Source organism: Equus asinus, chromosome 12 (assembly GCF_041296235.1).
Source record: "Equus asinus isolate D_3611 breed Donkey chromosome 12, EquAss-T2T_v2, whole genome shotgun sequence".
Lineage (NCBI taxonomy): Eukaryota > Metazoa > Chordata > Mammalia > Perissodactyla > Equidae > Equus > Equus asinus.
This window is the reverse complement of record NC_091801.1, coordinates 74054786-74077638: the sequence shown is the minus strand read 5'-3', so window position 1 is coordinate 74077638 and position 22853 is coordinate 74054786. Positions and strand designations below refer to the sequence as shown.

General features: G+C 46.1%; 1 protein-coding gene across 3 annotated transcripts in view; it reads left to right on the top strand.

Annotated features, from left to right (window-relative positions):
- The window catches only part of ASAP1 (ArfGAP with SH3 domain, ankyrin repeat and PH domain 1), a 343885-nt gene that overhangs the window by 27005 nt on the left and 294027 nt on the right, over nt 1–22853 (top strand). For all 3 annotated transcript variants that reach the window (XM_044781189.2, XM_044781186.2, XM_070481609.1), the window contains exon 2: nt 10935–11019. In XM_044781189.2, the coding sequence (XP_044637124.1) occupies nt 10961–11019 (59 nt within the window). In that variant the 5' untranslated portion in view covers nt 10935–10960. The remainder of the gene's footprint in view (nt 1–10934; nt 11020–22853) is intronic.

The window sequence follows — 22853 nt, the reverse complement described above, 5'->3', positions numbered from 1 at the left end:
GTCTTTCTCTGACTACCACAATTAAGTTTTAAAAATATATGTCTGCAGTCTTTTAGAGCAGGCATATTCTAAGCACCGAGCTTTCACTGATGAACAGGCCAGACTAGGTCCCTCCCCTCATGGACCTGCACTGTGATGAGCAGCTAGTGCGTGCCAGGAATTGCACAAGAACCCCCAGAGGTAGCTGCTGACTCTCCCACTCATACGGATGAGGAAGGGGAAGCTGAGAGGTGAAACAGCTTGGCTGGAATCCCAGAATGAAACCCATATCCAGGGGTAGGAGGGCTGAGCACCTGGAGCAGGAGGCCAGGCGGCTAGGGTTGCAGTAATTCAGACACAGGCAGGACCTGGCTCACCGTGCTGGTGCAGGGTGCTTGGGAGCCTGGCTCAGCAGGCCAGACATTGTGACGGGTATCGGCGCTGTGCCTCGGATGTGGCAGAGGGGTCAGCAAGCATTTGTCCAATGAAAGCTCTATCTTGGGCTGTGGCTTAGAACTTGCCTCTCTGTGCGCTCACAAGTCCTTCTTACTGTCTTTTCTGTCTGCTATGTCCCCATTCCTCCCTCAAAACCTGCTACCACCTCCCCCGTGAGGCCACTCCGTGTCTGATCCTCTGTGTTGCTTCTGTACCTTATGCCAACATCCATTTTTTGCAGGTACCAGCAACTACTGATTCATCTTTCTGCCTCCCCCTGGGGCAAGGTGCCCAACTTGGATTAGCACCTAATGGCATCTGTTCAACTGTTGTAGGAGTGCATGAATGAATGGTAAAAGAGAAGATAGAGTCAAATATTTATTTCATAGTTTTACAATATAATGGGCGTTCATTAGATCTTGTTACCTGTGGACTGACAAGAGAGGAATTCACTTCCTTTTCTTCTTAGAAGTGCAAATATGCATGGATTCTAAGCCTGAATTTCTGAGTTACAAATGGAGAGGAGACTGTGGGGTGAAACCTCACGTGGGGGCAGGTCCACGTTCGTGGATTTTGGGTGTTCTAAAGAAGATTATGTAGGCACCTCATTTCTCACATTTAAAGCTTTCTCAGAACTTCTCTGGGCTTAAACTAGATGAGATTGGAAATTTCTTAGAGATACTTTATTTCCTTTGATTCTGAGATGCCTTTGATTGCAACATGCATTCTTGACATCATCACAGCATTGGAGGAGAAAACAAGCTCTGCCACATTAAATTTCATTGATAGTAAGACACAGTGTGTTCCAGAAATGGTAAAATGTGAAAGTACGGCTGTCACGGAATGGAGGGAATAATGTGATTACAAAGAGCGTTGTCAAATTGGGTTGCTGATGCTGATCGGACCTGCTCCAGGGGGTTAGGAGTGAGCTTGATGGGCGAGGCCAGTCTTGCTGGCTTGTTACGGGTCTTGTTTTAGTTCCAGCACCAGGAAAGAAGTACATACAGCAGAGACCTCTCTCCTGAGGCTGCCACTGCTCTGAGAGGCTGGTGGCGGAAAGAAGAGTCTTCTGGAATCAGATAGATCTAGGTTCCACTTACTAGCTGTGAAAACTCTTGCAAGATGATCATCCTGTGCAGCCTCAGTCTCCTTCTCTGTAAAATGGCACAATAATAATACCTGTCTCCTCGGGTTGTTATGAGGATTAAAGAAGTTATTGCTGTGTAGTGTCCGATACACATAGGAGGCATGCAGTATATACTAGCGACATTATTTTTTCAACTATTATTTAATCTTTCAGAGCTGTCACCTCCTGTGTAAGACGGGGATCATAATAAGAGCTGTGCTTCTCACTCCTCGCGCTGGGCAAAGATTCAGTGCGATTGAACGGGGCCAAGTACCTGGTGCCCACACAGGACCTGCGTGGTGCCTGGCGGGCGCTCAGCAATGGGGGCTTCCTGCAGAGGGGTGAACGCCTTTCTGTGCAAAACCCTTTCCATCCTGGTTCTCTTTTCCTTGGGCACGCTGGAGGCTGGGACACTCAGATGCTGCTCCTGGAAGGTGACTTCCAGGCCTTGGTGTATCCTCCCTGACTGTCCCTGGGGTAGTGGCCAGTGGACAGTAACATGATGACCAGCTACAGGAACCATGTCCATGGCGCTGGCCGTGCTTAGAGGCCACCACGTCGGGACCCTGGGCTGCCGATGTTCTTTCTAGTTGTGGGTTGTCACGGTCGTGGCAGCTGTTGACCATACATCTGTTCTCTGCTGGCACTTCTCACACCCTTGTCTGAGGGCCACACCTGGGAGTGTTAGTTCCCTGGCACTTCCACCTTGCTCCTTGGTGGCCAAGAGCAAGCTCTCAGGCAGAAAGTCTCAGGTGTTGCTTGCAGTAGGATGCACTTGGCCTTACATGGACTCGTGAGTGATACCTTGATAGGCAGTGAGTGGGCATCATCACCCATGTGGGCACCATCAGAGGCTGCTGCCATCCCCACTTTCCAGAAGAAGACACAGGCTCATAGGGTGAAGTTCCTTGCCCCAGGTCACACAGCAGTCAGGTGGGAGAGCCAGTGTTGGAATGTAAGGCTTCCTGCTCCAAAGGCTCTCCTCGTCCCACTGCTTGGGAAATTCCCCCAGCACTGGGCTGCCTGCTGCTTCCTTCTCCTGCACAGTCAGCACAGATGGCTCTGGCTCGGCATGCTCCCTGGGAGGAAACACGCGGTTGTTTGAAAGGCCCTCCGTCGCACTATTAAAACAGTTGGTGGCACAACAAACCCAGGCGCCCGCACATTTCACGTTCCGCATTTGCTGTTCTCCCCAGGGGTCCCTGAAGGAAATGTGTAGTTTTGTGGTGGCACAGACTGAGTTGAGTCTGCCTCTGCTGGTGTGAGGAGCAGTCACGTGGCTGGAGAGGGAGCCTAGCCGGCCTCTCAGTACACGGCTCTCAAGGTTACTCGGTTGTTCTCTTCTCGGCTCACTGAGGCCGTTTCTCTGGCATTCACTTGTTTTAAGATTCACCAAGTTCTCAGGATGCAACTTTTGAAAATGTTGAGGATTTACTCTTCACCTGTGGTATGTAGGTTCCTATGGCACCCAGTACTTTGCCTTTTTCTTATCTCCCATGAGGTTATTTCAGATCTGATTCTCTTACACATGGGCTCTAAGCAGAGACCATGTCTGTATTGCTCACCGTTATTATATCCTTGACATTTAGCTTAACAAATATCTTTTCAATAAATGAATGGATGAATGGGTGCGTTTCCCCAACAGATGATTCTCATTATGGGAAGCCCTCGCCAATGGGAAATACCATGTGGTAAGCACTTACTAGTGAGGCAGGTCCTGTGATGTTGTGTTCACACCCAAATGAGGTCACTTATGAGAGCTCATCCTGTCCGTTGTTTCTGCATCTGTCCCCCTGACCCCACTAGACTGTGAGCTCAACCCACCCAACTTTGCCTCCCCACTGTGTGGCCCAGTGGGCGGTACATCCAGGGAATAGAATGTAGACATGTGGTCACGGTCATCATGAATTTATAACCCAACAAGAGGGTGCTTCTACTCTTATGAATCATGGGCCCTCTGCAGTGATCTCTTCTTTGGAGAGGACAGACCCAGACCATCTTTGATTGTTATCATAACTGCCGAGTGAGGCAGGGGGACGGGGCCCAGGCTGAGGTCCAGAGGCATCAGCATTGTTAGGCAGAGCACCTCAACGCTTCTTGGATTTCTTGGGGTGGCCTTCTGCAGGCTCTTGTCTGTTTCCCTCTGTAGCTTGATTGGGTAATCCTGGGCAGGTGGAGTCAGTGGGAGTGGCCCATCCCAAACACTTGCTGATGGGGAGGAGGAAGGGGGGATTAGGAGAAACAGCAGGAGTCCAGAGTTACCTGGCCACAGGCCACAGGTGTATAACTTGGAGCTCCTCACGGCAGGCAGGGAGGCAGGACTTGTTGCTTGCTGGGAGCTATAGAAACTGAGAGACCTAGGTATCGGGCCGAAATCCCCATGACCAGGTCAGACGGTCTCGGCATTCACCATTCAAGAATCGCCCCAGGAGAGGCGGTTTGACTTACCTATTTAAAACAATCAGAAAATAATACAGGACGGGAGGTATTCAGTCATAATCCATACCGCCTTGCCTAGTGTGGTGAGTAAAGCCCTGAGCTTTGAAGTCAAGCCATCCCAAAGCTGAATCCTGAATCTGCCACCACCAGCTGGCCGTGTGACCTGAGAAATGTTGGCCGTGTGACCTGAGAAATGTTACGTCACTTCTGTGAGCCTCAGTTGCCTTACCTGTAAAACTCAGTCACAGTTCCTTGGAGGGTTGTGGTGAGGACTGAAGGAGATAATGAACGTGCCTGGCACGGATCTGGTACATAGTGCCCAATACGAGTTGCTATTGTTATGGCTGTTGTTATTATTATTATTAGTGCGGTTCAGAAATGGATAGATTGTTGGGCTAGGAAAGTTGGAGAAAGCTTCTTGGAAGAAGGGGAATTTCAAGTGGGACTAGACAAGTTGGGCTTCTGATGGATGAGAGGGAGACTGGCATAAATATACGTTCGGGCTGTTTTCTTTAGGTCCCCGATTTGCTAAGTAGAGCTTCCACAGAACAGGAAAGAGCAGCATCAGTAAATAGCAAAAATGTTTGGCATGATGTTATGGGAAAAAAAGAAATTGTCCAAGTCACAGCAGCTGCAGATGACTCAAGAGTTCATAACATCCTCTACAAAAGGATGCGGATCGCAACATCCGTGAAGTCACTTCTGTGAATAAAACCCGGCACCTATTTGGGGATTGGCAGTAAAGAAGGGTTGATGCGCCCAGTGATTTATGTCTCTTATTCCTGCATGACATGCAGGAATTGCTGTCCTGACTGACATACCGTAAGTCACAGAATAGAATTTCAGTGGAGAAGCAGAAACGTGGGTGGATTAAAAATGCGATGCTTGTTGGTAATGAATTCTGGTTCGCTCTAGCGGGTTGTTGCTTTAAATCCTCCATCACTGGTGGCCGCTGGAAATGAGAAGTTGTAAAGAAGAGCACAGGAGTTGAGAGCACACGTTCACTCACTCCTCTGACGTGTATTTATTGAGCACTTATTTACAGACGCTGTGTGTTCCCTGCCTGTAACTTTGAGCCCACCCTGGAAGGCACTGCAGATGGTGCCTGCTCCCACGGAGGGCTTCCTGCATCTCTGTCTGTGGCCATCCCCCAGCTCTGCTTGGCCAGTGAGGCAGAGGCGTGGGTGCATCAATGCTCCAGCTTCCTAACCCCTGGGGGGCACAGTGCTGATATGTATTCTCCCCAGTCTCTCTGAGGTTCCCTGGTGGGATTGCTCCCCTGGTGCCTAAGCGGTAACCTGCACGACCTTGGACAAATTCCTTAACCTCTGAGTTTCAGCTTCTTATAGGATGGTTGTAGGAGTAAATGAGACAGTAACATCACTGCCTCCACTCCTAGGTACCCTTTATTCAACAAGTCCTGGGGACCCATACATTGTCTTACTGATTCTCATGGTGACTCTATGAGGCAGGACTTTAATTATCCCAGTTTTAAAGACGAGGAAACTGAAGTAGGAAAGGCTAAATAACTCACCAGAGAGCCATAGTCTGAGTTGTAACCCAGATGCATTTCTTGTAAGGGCCAGCATTTTTTATTGAGGTCACATTGGTTTATAACATTATATAAATTTCAGGTGTACATCCTTATATTTTGACTTCTGTATGCACTACATCGTGTTCATCACCCAAAGTCTAATTGCCATCTGTCACCTTACAGATTTGCCCTTTACCCCTGTTGCCCTCCTTCCTCTCCTCTGGAAACCACCAATTTATTCTCTGTGTCTATGTGTTTTTTTTTTTGTTGTTATTTTATCTTCCACCTATGAGTGAAATCATATGGTATTTGTCTGTCTCCATTTGAGTTATCTCACTTAGCATAATACCCTCAGGGTCCATCCATGTTGTCACAAATGGCAAGATTTCATCTTTTTTATGGCTGAGTAGTATTCCATTATGTGTATATACTGCATTTTCTTTATCCATTCGTCAGTTGATGGGCACTTAGGTTGTTTCCAAGTCTTGGCTATTGTGAATGATGCTGCAATGAACATAAGGGTGCATATATCTTTTCGAATTAGTGTTTTCATGTTCTTTGTATAAATACCCAGAAGCAGAATAGCTGGATCATATGAAAGTTCTATTTTTAATTTTAATACTGTTTTCCATACTGGCTGTACCAGTTTACACCCCCACCAGCAGGGCATGAGGGGTCCCTTTTCTCCGCATCCTCTCCAACACTTGTTACTTTTTGTCTTCTTAATAACAGCTATTCTCACGGCTGTGAGGTGATATCTCCTTGTGGTTTTCTTTCGCATTTCTGTAATAATTAGTGATGTTGAACATCTTTTCAGGTGTCTGTTGGTAAGGGCTGACCTTTAATAATAAGCCAAATTGTTAGAGTACAGGATCTAGCAAGAAAACTATTATTCTTCTTCTTCTCATCATCATCATTAGCAAGTGCCCAGCATATAGTAGTTGCTCCTTATTTGTTGAATTTAGAAAATAATGAAGGGGGCCAGTCCGGTAGCATAGTGGTTAAGTTTGCAGGGTTCACTTCACCAGCCCTGGGTTTGCAGGTTTGGATTTGGGGTGCGGACCTATGCTCCGCTCATCATGCCATAGAGGCATGCAACCCATATGCATAGAGGAAGATTGCCACAGGTGTTAGCTCAGCAACAATCTTCCTCAAGCAAAAAGAGGAAGATTGGCAATAGATGTTAGCTCAGGGCCAATCTTCCTCACCAAAAAAAAAAAAAAAAAAGGAAGAATGTTAGTCCCTTGAGATCATGAACATTCTTTTGTTCTTGGCTCTGTCTTCAGGAAGCAAGAACAATCCCTGGTGCATGGTAGGTACAAAACAACTGTTTGTTGAATGAATGAATATGAAATGGAATTTTTTTAGTTACTGGTAGTTTCTGGTTCTACGAAAATCATGTTAATTGAAATGCATTATTTATTTCACTCTTACAGAAACCAGTTCCAGGAAGGAAATAGCTTTAAGAACCCTGACAGTATTTATCTCTAGGTGTTGGGATAATAAAAGATTTTAGTTTTATGCCTTAATATTTTCCATGATGGACCTGGATTCCTTTCTTAACTGGAAAGAAATAATCTTCAGAAAAAAATCAGTCTCAAAGCACAAATGGATCCTAAGACAGCATGAGGGAGACACTGACATGTACCTGGATGCTAACCTAATTTGAGTGGGTTCAGAGTCTAGAGAGCACAGGATGTGAACTGACTTTGGTGTCACACCTCACACAGCTCTTTCACACACCATCTCTCTGGAAGCTCACACCAGTCCCGTGACGTAGGCCAGACTGGGATTAGTGGCCTCGTTTCACAAACAAGGGACCTGAGAGCCAAAGAGGCTCGCTGACTAGGACGAGGCTCTGCTTGGGGGCACAGCCGGACTGGAACTCTGGGCATTTGACTTTAAGCCCAGTGGCCTTCCCACTCTATCCCAGCAGCCTCTCATGAAGACCCATTAAAGGGAGTGGGACAAGGGCACAGGTGGGTTGGTGGACCAGGGACTCATGTGACAGTTGTCTCTGAGCATCTGCAAGACCCTCGTATGGAGGCAAAGCCTGGCTTGGATGTTTTGAGTCAGACAGCTGGGGTCAGAATCCCAGTTCTGGCAGACACTGTCTTGGACACGTTATATCCTATCTCTGAGTCTCGATTTTCTCATTGGTAAAGCTGGCCCAATATCTACCTTGCAGGATTGCATGAGGGTCACACTGGCACCAAGGAGGTGGGTGTTCAGCTCCACCGATTGTCATCACATCTGTGCTGTCTGTGTGCAAGACTCATTATTCCCAACCTGTGCTGATACTCCTTGGTGTCCATAAATTGGTGTTCCCATGTGTATGAGTCAGTTTTGGCCAAATAACAAAAACCTCAGACTTGGCAGCAGCTTGCTTGATGGCGGATATTTATTTTCAGGCTCCTGGGTCTGTGGGGCAGTTGTGGTTTGGCTGGCCTAAGTTGGGCTCGGCTGGCTCAGGCTGGCCTTCTGGTTGGGCTCAGATCTGCTCCATGTGTCTTCAATCTGGGGTCCAGACTGAAAGGCAGCAGCCGACAGGGCCGAGGGAGACATACTTCTCTCCTTGCACATCTTGGGGGTGCAAGAGGGTTAGGATTGGGACCAACACACTGTCACTTCCATCCACATTCCGTTGGCTAAACAAGTCAACGGTCCAGTCCAGAATCCAGTGGGTCAGGGAGCTAACCACCACCCACTGTAGAGGGAAGCACTGCAAAGTCACCTGACCAAGGGCAGCGACGTATAATCCAAATTCAGGTTGAGAGTGAGGAACTGGGAGCGGTGGTCCAGTCGAGGCACCGTCTCAGCTCGTACACTTGGGTGGAGCAGGGAAAGGAAGAGACAAGCAAGGGGAGGAGTGGGCTGGGAGAGTCATCGATGATTTGTGCAAGTCTCCAGGCCTTATTTCTCACAGACGGGTACTGAGTGAAGTTGCGACCAGGGGGTGAATGTTCCAGGAAGATCGCAGTCTGTGATTCTGAGGGAGAGCCTATGTTATTCTTATGCTGCTACCACACTGTCTTGACTGCTGTAGCTTTGTTGTAGGTTTTGAAATCGGGAAATGCGAGTCCTCCAACGTTGTCCTTTTGTTTCAAGATCATTTTGGCTATCCTGAGTCCATCCCATTTCCCCATCAACTTTAGATTGAGATTACCAATATCCCGTCTAATTTAAATGTGTGCTTCAAGGTTCAGGAAGATTCAGTCAATCCCTGTTGCCATCTCAGGTTGAAGGAAGTGACTCGATCATTTGTCTAACAAATGTTTATTAATATTTTGCCAGACACTGTGTGGTTGTGCTGGGGCTACACCAGGGAGAAAATCCAAACACAGTCTTTGTACTCACATAACTTATAATCGAGGCAAATCAACAGAGATTAATCAGGCTTCACATTAATGAATACACAATTAAAACTGAGGTAAATTTTGTGATCTAATCTGGAGGAGCAGGAAGAGTTTCCCTGAGGAAGTAAGATTTAAGGAAGTATAGGCGTTAACTAGGCAAAGTGAGTGACGAAGGCTTGCAGGCGGAGGGAGCAGCATGGGCAAAGGACCTGGGGCAGAAGGACCATGGAGAGTTCCAGGATTTGAAAGAAGGTCATATGGCTGCAGCAGTGAGCCTGAGTGGACAAGATGAAGCCAGAGAGGTGGGCAAGAGTCAGACCACGTTAAATGATTTGGATGTTTACCTTAAAGCACTAAGAAGCCAGTGAAGAATGTTAAAAGCTGGGGGTGGAGAGGTGGAGATGACGCAATCAGATTTCTGTTGCAGAAGTTTCATTCTGCATATGGTCAGTTTAAGGTGTGGACCTTATTTGGATCTGGATTTTTAAAAACAATTGTTAAAAAAAATGTGTAACATTTATGAGACTATTAGAAATTTTAACTTTGGATTTTTGGTGATTTTGAGGAATTATTATTATTATTATTATTTAAAGATTGGTACCTGAGCTAACAACTGTTGCCAGTCTTCTTTTTTTTTTTTAATTGCTTTTTCTCCCCAAATCCCCCCAGCACATAGTTGTATATTTTAGTTGTGTGTCCTTCTGGTTGTGATGTGTGGGGTGCCACCACAACATGGCCTGATGAGCGGTGCCATGTCCGTGCCCAGGATCCGAACCGGCGAAACCCTGGGCTGCCAAAGCGGAGCGTGCAAACTTAACCACGGGGCTGGCCGCCTTGAGGAATTATTATAATCTTTTTAGGTGTGGTAATGGTATTGCAGTTATATTTTTGTAAAAGATCTTATCTTAGAGATACATGCTCTACGATTTAAGACTAAAAATAAGCTGTCTGGAATTTGCTTTGAAAGAATAATGTGGGGAGGGGAAGGATAAGGGCGTGGATGGGGTAGATTAATTACAGGTTGATGATAATTGGGGCTGGGTGGTGGGTACATGGGGTTCATGATACTCTTCTCTTTTTTTGTTTTGGTACAAAATTCTGCATAATAAAACTTAAAACAAAAAAAAAAGAAAAGGATTATTCTGACTTCAGTGTAGGGGGGCAGATTTTAGAGGGAGAAATGTTGACGAGGGGAGACTAGTCCAGAGGCAGTTGCAGTGGCCCGGGGAGAATGATGGACGCTGGGTTCAGGGCTCTGTCAGTGGAGACGGAGAGAGAGGGACACGTTGAGAGATCTTTAGGAAGTAAGGGAGACCCAACTTGGGGGTGGATTGGATACTGGGGTGAGGGAGATGGTAGGTCAAGTGTCCCTCGGTTTCTGGTCCCAGATGGAGGTGCCACTCTGAGCTGGGGATCACTGGAGAAGGACCAAACAGGTCCCTCGGCTCATGTTGTTTTCCCACTCCCAGCTCTATTTCCCCTCCATTCTGCAAATATTGGAGCTGCTCCCTTATATAACACCTTTTACCCCAGACTTCCTGCGTGCTGTGCACTCAGCAATTAATTAAGCGCTGGTATGCATGAATTAATTAAAATCCTCTCTCAGCTTCAGAGCGGCTGTCCTGAAATAGGGATATTCACATACATCTATGTCCTTCCTGGGGCTGGTTCACTTTGCTGGGCGAACACAGCTGCAGGTGCCTGTCTGTCTGTCTGTCTGTGGCACCTGTCAGCACACTTTAATTTCATGTTTAGGAGCCCAGGTCTAGAGAAGTTAATGACTTGTAAATTGCTCTCCAACGTAGAGCTAGAAATAGAAGGCGAGAAGGATTCCTGAGCACTTGCACAGATGCAGCGATGGAGACGTCAGCCCCAAAGTGGATGGCTGAAATAGTGGTCTCCTGGCTGTTTTCCTTCTCCTTCCTGGACAGCCACTCTGTGGGGTAAGGACATTCCTAACAAGGGTGCCGGCCTCCAAGTGAAATCGCGTGTTGGTCTGAGACAATGACTTCTGCCCTGTCCCGCTGGATGACTCTTGTCGCCTTTTTTCCTGCCCCCCATCCAGGTAATTTCTGATGTGACGGCTGAGACATGAGATCTTCAGCCTCCCGGCTCTCCAGTTTTTCGTCGAGAGATTCACTATGGAATCGGTGAGTGGTCTCAGCGCATCCTGTCCAGGGGGCCCAGCCGGGGACAAGTAGAGGGATTCTTTTTGGGGGTTGAAATGCAAAATTTAATGAAACTCAAGCACTCGAATCTGACGGAGACCCCATGGGTGTGAATATAAGTGGCATTCAGATCTCTGGCATTTGCAGAGCTGTAGACTTTTTAAAGTGTTTTCCATCACGTGGGCTATCTCCTTGGTATAGAAGCAGAGGTGGCGGGGTGATGGGACTAGACAACCACGTCGACACCGCCAACAGTAACAGGTGCTGTTTTAGCCGAGTGGCTCTTTAGAAACATTGTTTCATTCAGTGCCCTCAACAATCCCACCAGGTAAGAATTGCCACATTCATTTTACAGATGAAGAACTCACCCAGCTGGATTGGAGGTCAGTTTGTCCTGATTCCAGGTCTTCTGCGTTTTTCTCTCTGCCATGTTGCCTCTCGATAGTTGTATGATCTGCCGCATTTTGCAGCTGGGGATACTGAGGCCTGGGATGGGGCACGTGATGGGGTCTGAGGAGTCTGGCCTTGTGGGTGGAGGTTTGTGTTAGAGGGTGATAAAAAAATTAGACCAGACAGGAAGAGCCCTGAAAACGAGGCAGAGAAAACTCGTAGAGTCTGAGAATCTTAAAGTTGCCAGGGTTTCTTGACACAGGGTCAATCTGCTGTAGCTGGCATTTCCCAGAAGTCAGCTCAGTGGTGGAAAGAGTGTGGGTGCTGGGAGCGGGTGGTTGAATCCTGGCTCTGCCCCGACTGTGTGTAACCTTAGGCAAGTCGCTAAACTTCTCTGTTTCTTCTGTTTTCTTATCTATGAAAGACGGGTGATAATATTTATGTTCCAGGTTTTTTGTGCAGACTAGGAAAAAAGGTATACAATGAAGTGTCTTGCCTAAAGTGGGCACAGAAGGCACTGTAATTATTCCAATTTTGGGGATGAAAGTAATTTGTAAGGATAATTAGACAAGCAAAAGTGTTCTGAATGGGTGGGAGAGGTGAGGGGCTGGAGGCTGGGAGGCCAACCTGAGAGGCGTTGATGTGACCCAGACATGAGGTCATAGGGCGCTGTTGCCACCTTCCAGGATAAGTGAGACTTTGCCTGCTTATTTTCATAGTTTGACCATTACCCAAAGTTTTATTTTATTTTGTTCTATTTTTTAAATCCAGTCCAACACAAAAGTGACATTTGTTTTTGCAGGTGTCTTTTCAGGTGATAATTATAACTGCAATAACGGTGCATTATTTAGGATTAGGTTTTGCTGTGAATCATGTGAAATCTAAAAGAACATTGACTTGAAGATACAAGTAAATTTCCCTCCTTATGAAAGTTCAGACACAGGTGGTGCAGGGCTGCTACAGCAATCTGTGAGAGACCCAGGCTTCTCCTGTCTTGTTTCTCTTCCATGTGGGCCTCCATTCCCAAGGTCACCTCATGGTCCGTGTTGGCTGCTTCTGCTCCAGCCATCACATCTACGAGAGGGAAGAAGGACAGGGAAGAAAGGCAGGCCCCTCCCTTTCAGGGTGCTTCCTGGAAGTTGTACTTGCTGCTTCTACTTGTATTGTATTGCCCAGAAGTTAGTCCTCTGGCTACACTTAGCTACAAGGAAGGCTGGGAAATATGATTTTTATACTGTGAGACTAGTGCTTACCAAAATTGAGAGTTGTTATTATACAAAAAGAAGAGAACAGACATTGGAGGACAAATCTTTCTTTGTTGTGCAAGTAGTTATTGAAAGATTACGGTTAAGAGGGTAGGCTCTGTAGCCAGGCTGCTGGTGTTTGAATCCTGGATCCATGGCTCCATAGTTATGTGACGTTGGGAAAGCTCCTTAACCACTCTATGCCTCAGTTTCTTCATCTGTAAAATCCTACATCCTTATATGGGCTCCTTTGAGCATTAGATGAGTTAAGGTAAAGAACTTGGATCAGTGCCTGGAACATAAGTTCTATTAATGTCAGCTATTACTGCTACTGCTACTTCTATTACCAATACTACTACTAATACTATTACTATGAGTACATCTATCACCACGATTACTACTTCTACTATTACCATTACTACTACTTCTACTATTACCATTACTGCTACTTCTATTACCATTAATACCATTACTACTACTTCTACTATTACCATTACTACTACTTCTGCTATTACCATTAATACCATTACTACTACTTCTACTATTACCATTACTACTACTTCTACTATTACCATTACTGCTACTTCTACTATTACCATCAATACTGCTTCTACTATTGCTATGACTACTTCTATTACCATGATTACTACTTCTACTATTACCATTACTACTACTTCTACTATTACCATTACTACTACTTCTACTATTACCATTACTACTACTTCTATTACCATTAATACTGCTTCTACTATTGCTACAACTACTTCTATTACCACGATTACTACTTCTACTATTACCATTACTCCTACTACTACTACTGATACTATGACTACTTCTCTTACCACTCCTGCTGCTTCTACTGTTACAACTACTGCTTCTACTTTAGTACTACTCATCGTGACCACTGCTTCCACTTTTCTGCTGTTGCTGCTGCTGCTAGTGCTGTTGCTACTGCTATTTCTATTACTATGCTGTTACTGCGATACCACTGTTGTTTACCAGGCACTGCACATACACTTACAAATTTTATACCCATAGCATGGTAAGTATTATTTCCCCCACTTTGAAGGTCAGAGTCAGGGAGGATGGGCACCTTGTCAGATGTCGTGCAGTGGGCAGGGTGGTGCTTTAGTCCTGGGGGCATCATCCTGGGGTGGTGACTAGAAGGAGCATGAGGCGGGCTTCTGAGATTCTGCGAATGTTCTGTTTCCTGGTCTGGGTGCTGGTTACATGGGTTTATGTATTTATATGACACTTCAGTAGAAACAAAGCATGGGGCGGGCTGTGGTGGGGCATGGGGGAAGCTTCACCTGGTTCCAAAGCCTGCGCTCTCCTCACCATCACACAAGGCCCGACACTGTCATTGCATTGTTTGTTTGTTGGCTCATTCATGTGACATATATCGATCAATTCCTTATTCCTTATGTGCCAGGAACAGGGCTGGAGTGCTTGGAATGTGAAAGGGCAGGCAGCAGACAGAGCCCTATCCTCATGGGGCTTTCTCTCTGGAGAAACAGGAGAGATGTGAACACCATCCCAATTGCCCTGGTTTGGCTCAGTGTGGGACGCCCTGGGGCCACAGGAGGGGCACATAAACTAACCCACCCACGCAAATAACATAGATGTCCATCTCAACCGACTCCTTTGATAAGAACGCTTCCCACATCAGCGGGTGAGCCGATCACATGAGGGCTACGGGGAAAAACACAAAGCCGTGCCCTCCGTTCCCTGCCAGGCGGCACTGAGAAGGGGTCAGCTGTTCTTTTCCTTGTTTGTCACTGTGACTGTTATTGACATCCACCTGGCACCCCATGGAGCAGGCAGCGCTGGAGCTTGGAGTTCAGTAGACGAGAATGGGAACCCAGAGGGCAGACATTTTCTATATCTATCAAAGCAGAAGTCCAGGGACCTCTTACTTTGTTTGTTTGTTAAAATAAATGTATGAATGAATGAATGAAGTCACATCCCACAACAATGCAGTTGTCACCCCTGGGAAAGCTCAGGTCCAGGGGAATAAAGAACAAGGTGGTTCCTTTCTTCACCTCACATACCACCTGGACAGCCGAGGGCAGACAGCAGCTGTAAGTGGAGCTGAATCCTGAGCCAGCAGGAGAAATCACTTGGCCCTATTTCCAGGGTTTTTCTCCATAGGTAGAAATGAACTGACCTAAACATTAGACCCTCCTAAACCAGGCCCAGGAGAAACCTCTGTGACACCCCCTTTGGCCTTTCCAGAGGTCATTATCATGCCACCAGCTGTCAGCACAAATTGAATTTCCCGGAGCCCAGCTGATGTCCCTTTTTGGCCGCAGGGCCGGGGTCAGGAATGAACGCTGCTCATGGACGGGAAGTGTGTCCCTCGAGCTGAGCTCGAAGGCACTGACCTCTCACCTCTGAGCCGCATTTCTAAGATTGTTGGAAGGGTTGGAAAGCCTTCTGATTTCTGGATACAAAAGAAAAAAGACATGTGTTTTAAAAAAACAATAGCATTCAAATTCCACTGTGAAAGCCCTTTCAATATAATTGAGTCTGTTTAAAATTCAACCGGTTATTCCAGGGCGTCTGCCGTTCCTCACTTAGATACATAAAGGAAGGAAGTTTCTACCTGTGCCAGGCCCGATGCTGACTCTTGGGGAGATAAATGAGTAAGACTCATTGCTCCAGTCTTCCTGAGCTTATTGTTCATTCATTTAAAAAAGTTTGTTCATTCTACAAATGATTATTTGACGTCGAATTGGCTCTGGTCTCTTGTCGAGATAAAAGACATAGTTCTTCCTTCTGTGGGGTTTATACTTGATTAATTTTTTCCCTTGCTCACTCAGCAGACATTTTCTGAACACCTACTGTGTGCCAGGGGTTGCACTAGCTGTTGGGATACTAAGATGAACAAAAGATAGCTTCTGTCTTGATGGAACTAAAAGATTGGACAATATTGTTTTCGTCTCCCAGGGCCGCCATAACAATAACAAAGTACTCTGTGGCTTAAAACAATAGGAACTTATTATCTCACCCTTCTGGAGGCTAGAAGTTCAAAATCAAGGTGTCGGCAGGGTCGCGCTCTCTCTGAAACCTGTAGAGGAGAGTCCTTCCTTGCCTCTTCCCAGCTTCTGTTGGCTGGCATTCCTTGGTGCTCCTTGGCTCACAGCTGTGTCCTTTCAATCTCTGTGGCCTCTGTTGCCACGTGGCCTTCTCCATGTGTTTCCCACTTCTTCTCTTACAAGGGCACCAGTCATTTGGAATAAGGGCCCACCCCACTTGTCTGACCTCATCTTAATTTACATCTTAACTGCGTCTGCAAAGACCCGATTTCCAAATAAACTCACATTCATGGGTACCCAGGGCTAGGATGTCAGCAGTTTTGGGGGGACACAATTCAACCTGTAACAAATATAGATAACGTTGTGAATAAAGCACCTCCATGGGTGCCTGGTGCTCGGTGGGTCCTGAGTAGGTGTAATTGTCCACCCTCCCTCCTTTCCACTTTGTCTCAGCATCTAAAGCATTCACGCCTTGAGGGCAGGAACCCTGTGTTGCTCTGAGCGAGTGTTTCTGGATTTTTTGCCAGGGAACTGGGGCAGGCATTTCATCGCTTGCCTACAGGGACGTTCTTGTGCCTTCCCCAGTGGACGGGCAGAGCTCTTTCCTGCTGCTTGCGTCAGTTTTTATTTCTTGGGGAGTTTGATGAGGGAGTCCTGGGGAACACCCGCCTCTCCTGGAAGGCCTGGCCTGGGGGTCAGAACTGTGGATTCCTGTCCTGGCTCTGCTGTGGGCTGGGGCATGTCTTGCCTTTTTCTGCCTTGGGCATCTCATCTGTACCTCCTCCCAGGGCTCTGGTGAGGACCAAGTGGGATCAAACCTGTAAAGGGTTCGCCAGAGCGCCTGGTCCATAGTAGATGTTGAGTGCTTGTCGGTGGGATCATGACAGGGCGTGTGACACCTCCCCGGGAAAGACGCCCCCGCTGTGCCCAGCTCATTCAGCACATTCCTCTCAATAAAGACTTTTGTTCAGTGTTCAGTGCCATTCACCGTCAGAACATTTCCCTGTAGTCTTTCTAAGGAAAGTTTTTTGGAAATAGAGAAAACACCCGTAGCACAAAGATGTCCAGTGCGGCCTCATTTCAAATGGCAAACGGTTGCAAACAAGATAAAAACCTGCCCTACAATGAGAAATGAGTTAACAAATTAGGGCGAAAGGATAAAAAAAAAAGTTAGGGTAAAACAATGAAGAACAATGTAGCCAATAAAAAGAAGATTATGATTGCTTTTTAAAATTTCTGAGAATGCTCATGAAAAAAAAGGAAAGTTTTATTTTTGAGGAAGCGACTTAATTTCTCTGTGCCTCCGTTTCCTCATCTGTAAAATGGAGACAATAACAGTACCTAGACATAGGATTGAGAATTAAATGAAATAATACCTATGAAGCACATGCTCAGCACCTGGCACATATTAGCTGCTCAATAAATGCTAATTTTTACTGTTGTTATTTATCATATGGCCTAAATTGTGTGCCAAATATAGAAAAATATTTGGAATAAGTGCCACGGTTGAAACACTATTTTCCCTTTTAGATAGCTTATTCAAGGGACTTCCTTCTGTCTGTCGCTCAGCAGACGTTGACCAACCTCTGCATCAAGCACCCTGTTAGCCCACAGAGCAGCAGATTTCAATCCAGGAGTGTGCATCAGAATGCCTTTTGGGGCTTTTAAAAAAAAAACACAGATGCTTGGAGATGCTAATTTAATAGATGTGTGGTGCGTCTCAGGCATCTGCAGTCTTAAAAACATTCCGCAAGTGATTTTGATTCTCATGGTTGATATAAAGCAGAATAACTCCCCTCAAGAAGTTTGCAAACCAGATGAGAAGATGGGAGCAACAGCTGCATGGAAAGAGAAACCATAATGTAAGGCATAATATTATATGATGCTATAGGTTAGGGGCTCCGAACTCTGGCTCCCCGGCAGAACTCTGTAAAAATAAGATTCCCTTGACTATACCCCTAGACGTATGGAATCAGAACCTCTCAGAGCGAAACCTTTCCGGGAAGTTCTGAGGATCAGTTAAAAGAGGAATGTTGATGACGACTGTCAGTGGGAGAGCAGGTCAGGGGAACCAAGAGGGCGTCTTTCATCTGGGGTTTTTGCAGAAGCTCTTTCTAAAGAGGTAAGATTCCAGGTCAGGCTTTTGACAATGCCTCTGCGTCTCATCTTTGCATCTCCATCCTCCTGCTCCCCGCACCTACCCAAGGGGCTGCAGCATAAATTGAGGACCAGACTTCTTCCAAAGCCATTTTCTTCAAGCCATGAGGCTGATATATTTCCTCTAGTTGGCACTAGTGAATGCATTTAAAAAAATTTTTATTGATTAATTTTTTAAAAATTGTGATGAAATACACATAACATAAACTTTACCATCTTAATGATTTTTCAGCGTATAGTTCAGTAATATTAGGTACATTCACATTGTTGGGTGACTATCACCACCATCCGTCTCCAGAACTCTTTTCATCTTGCAAAACTGAAACTCTGTACCCATTAAACAACAACTCTCTATTCCTTCCTCCCCCAGCCACTGGCAACCACCATTCACTCTACTTTCTATCTCTGTGAATTTGACTACTCTAGATACCTCATGGAAATAGAGTCATACCATATTGGTCTTTTTGTGACTGGCTTATTTCACTTAGCGTAATGTCTTCAAGATTCATCCATGTGGTAGCATGTGCCAGAATTCCTTTCCTTTTTAAGGCTGAATTATATTCCGTTGTGTGTATATTCCACATTTTGCTTATCCATTCACCCACTGTGGCCATTTGGGTTGCTTCCACCTTTTGACTGTTATGATAATGCTGCTGTGAATATGAGTATACAAATATTTCTTCAAGAGCCTCCTTTCAATTCTTTTGGGTACAAACCTAGAAGTGGAGTTGCTGGATGATATGTAATTCTGTGTTTAATTTTTTGAGGAGCCGCCATACTGTTTTGCACAGCGGCTGCACCATTTTACATTCCCACCAACAGTGAACAAGGGTTACCGTTTCTCCATATCCTTGCCAACATTCCTTATGTTCTGTTTTTGTGGTAGTAGCCAGCCTAATGGATGTGCTGGTGAATGCTTTTAGCAGGGACAAATCATTGTCAGCTTTATATCTCGCTTCTGTTGTATGGGCCAACGAAGAAATTGCCAAGCATTTATTTAAGCCACAGGCACTGGGAATACAGACCTAAATAATACGTGCATGGTTCCTGCCTTCAAGGCTCTCAGAGTGTGTCAGGGAAATAGATTTGTGAACAGTCTGATATGATGAGTGTAATAATATATCCTTAGGTAGCACGTTATGCCTTGAATACAGTTAAAAATGGTAGGAAATGTCGACGGACTTTAGTGCCTTGGTGTAAAACACAAGCAGTACATCATTCAAGTGGACTTAGAGTCCTGATGTCTGGGCTGTCCAATGGAACTTTCAGCACTGTCCAGCAGAACTTTCTGTAATTATGGGAGGAAATGTTCATTTTCTGTGGTATCTACTGGCCACAGGTGGCTGTTGAGCACTTAAAATGTACCTACTACAACTGAGAAATTGGATTTTTAAAGTTTATTTAATCTTGATGAATTTCCATTTAAGTTGAAATTAGCCCGAAGTGGCCGATAGCTAGTGTATTGGATGTTGAACTAATAGAGATCACCTTACATGGTTCTCCAACTCGAATATGCACATGAGTCATCAAGGGATCTGGTTAAACAGTAGATTCCCAGGCCCTCCCTGGAGTGTTTCTGCTTCCTTATGTTTGTAGTGGGGCCAAAGCTTCTTCGTTTTAACACCCACCACAGGTAATTCTGGTGCAGGTGCAGTTTGAGAAATGCCAAGCCTCGCGGTTTTCGATTTTTTGTATCAGAATATTTTCTTCGGATGGAGGCTTAAGAGAGAGCTCAGTGTGTAAAACAGACGAGAGCAGAGCTGTTCTGGTTAAGTAGGACTGGGACCCAGAGCTCCATACATGTGGGGGACCACGGTCTGTCCTCCTGGGCGAGGTTTCTTGTAGCACAATTCATACGACCTGATCTAGCACAATCTCGTCACTTTATGAATCTGAAACCATTAGATTGGTTTTCTAATAACCATAAGCATGCCAGAACCAATTTAACAATCAGTAATTACTTCTGGAAATGCAAGTTGAAGCAGAAGTACAATGTTTTAACTCGGGCTGCTACAACAAAAATACCATAGACCGGATGGCTTAAACCACAAACATTTATTTCTTACAATCTGGAGGCTGGAAAGTCTGAGATCAAGGCGCTGCTGATTCAGTGTCCAGTGAGAGCCACCTCCTGGCTCATAGATGGCGGTCTTCTCCCTGTGTCCTCACATGGCAGAAGGGGTGAGGGAGCTCTCTGGTCTCTTTCATAAAGGCCCTAATCCCATTCATGAGGGCTCCATCCTCATGACCTAAGCACCTCCCAAAGGCCCCACCCCCTAATACTGTCACATTGGGGGTTAGGATCTCAACATAGGAACTTTGCGGGGACACAAACGTTCAGTCCATAACAATCACTACATTAGTAGGCCATTGTTTTCCTTGCCCTGGACATTAACCACCCATCTTGGTGTCACATGACGAATTGCAGAGTGGTGATTAAGAGCTCAGCCTGAGTCTGACCTAGATGTGAATGCCACTCTACCCTCAGAACTCACTGGGTGGTCCTAGGCAAGTTTCACCATCTGTAAAATGGGTATAACAATATCTTGTTACATGAGATAATACACGTAAAACCCAGCACTTGGCACTTAGTATTAATTATCACAGCAACCACAACAATAGTAGTAAAAGCTGACAGTTACGGGGCATTTAACATGAGCCAGGCGTTTTCCTCTTCTAAGCACTTGCTGTTTATTAACTCATTTCATCCTTTAACCCTGTGAGGTAGACACTGTTGTTATTTGCATTGTAAAGACAAGCCGAAGCTTCTGGAGGTTTGGAAAGTTGCTGATAAGTGATAGAAGTAGAATTCAGTTGTGGGGAGTCTGGCCCTGGAGCCTGGAATTTCACCTTTTACTCACTGCATTGTTAAATCATCCCGAAGCTCTAAGGAAAGCCTTTTAAGATGAGCCCTCTCCCCACCCACTCCCAAATCTCAAAGCATCAACTCAGCTTCTGGGAGGCGTTTGACCCCGCTGACCGCTCCCTCCCTCTAGAAACTGTTTTCTTTTGGCTTCCACGGCACCAGGCTCACTTGGATTTCTTCTTGTGACTCTGCCCTCTTTGTCAGTCGGGCACCCCTTCCTCCAGCCAACCTCAAAATGTTTTGGAAGACCATCTGTATGCTGACTGCTTCCAGATTATCTCCAGCTGAACCTGTCTTGGAGTTCCAGACTTGATTATTGCAAATATCCGATTAACGTCTCTATTTGGTAGTCTAGCAGGCACCTGCAGTTTAATGTGTCCAGCGTGCGTTATTCTCTTCTCTCCCTGTGCATGAGATCATGCTATGCTCCTGCTTAAAACTCATGAGTGGCCCCAACACCCCCTGCCCATTTTACTTAGAATGAAATCCAGACTCACAAAGGCCAGCATGATCCAGCCCCTGCCTACCCCTGTGCCCCCTTCTGCCCCCACCACATTCCCTCAACACACTTCAGCACACTGGCCTCTTTCTCTTCCCACACTCGGCAAGTGCTGTCCGTCTCAGGACTCTGCCGCATGTTGCGTCTCTGCCTGCAGGGCCCCCTCCCTGCATCTCCTGTGCGCTAACCTCTCCTGTTCACAGGGGTGACATCTTCTCACCCTGGAGTCTCAGCTAGGATGCTCTTTCCTCGGACAGATCTTTTGTCACCACCCCATTCTCTCTGGCTGCACCCTGGACGTTTTCTTCCCAGCACTTGTAACAATCTGGAATTATTTGTTCACCGTCCCCCCCCCCCCCAAGACCACAGGCAGTGGTAACGGCTGCTTATTTACTAATGGCACCCTAATGCCTGGCATCGAGCCTGGCACATAGTAGATGTTCAATAAATACATATTGTTGTTGAAATCAAACCAACGGCCCCTGAACAATCGTGAACATCAAATGCCAGTTCTAGGCCGGTTACTCGTAGAATCCTTTCCCAGGCCAGGCCGTCCTCCTGTGAGTCTACTAGTGATTGAAGAGTGGGTGGGACCTGAGCATTTTTACGGACCTTGGTCTCTGTTTTCACATTTCTCCCTGCTGGGTCATCCAACATGCTAGAACTCACAAAGATAATCTTAGGGAAAACAGCAGCCTCGGCCACCTAATCCATATTAAAGTTGATTTGATTTTGGTTTAAAATGGAAACTGTGTGCTAATGCATTTTACAGATTTCAGTAGAGAACAATGTTCTCTGTAAAAAAAGAAAAAAGAATGAGATGTGGGACACTGTGTGGGTTACCCCAGTGCTGAAAGCTCCTGAAAGGCGTTCTCTGCAAATATTTGGGGTTTGGTGCTCATAAACAACTACACAGGTTTCCCTGCGAATTGATAACCTCAGCAACAGCAGCGTCGCTTCCACGGTGAAGATGTGCTTGCCAAGCTGAAGCGTGGAGTGGCTGTTTTTGGCTGAGCTGCAAAACTGAAAATGGGGGTTTACAAAGTCACTGCAGACAGGTCATTAACACGACTGGCTGCACTGCGCTCTGCCGCGCTCTGCATTGCTGCTCTCTTTTCGTCAGCAGCAAGATAATTGGCTGTTAGATTCCTGAGCCACAGACCATGGCTGACGGCAGTCCACTTCTAGCTGCTTCTCCAAGTGAGGTACAGTTTTCAGAAGTTTCCAAACTGTGCGAGTTTGCTGAGAAAGGAGATTGGAAGTGGAGTTTTCACCGATAATTCTGAGAGTAGGGATTGTGTGTCTACAGTGTGCAAGGTTCTGTACTCAGGCCTCTGGCTGGCGTGGTGGCGGGGCCGCTGTCTGAATTCCCTCATGCCCCGCTCCATGTTCCTCAGGACCAGGCATGAGGTGGGGGCAGGCAGGAGCTCAGAGCCATGGGTTAGGTCACGAGGGAATATGTTTTTGTATATACCACACAGTTTTAGTTTTGGGCGATAGAAACCCAACTCAGATCAGCTTAGGCAATAAAAATTTTTACTTGTTTATGTAGCAGAGGGCTCTTGGGGTAAAACCTAGCCCCAGGAATGATTGGATTCAAAGATTTAGTCTTTCTTTTTTGC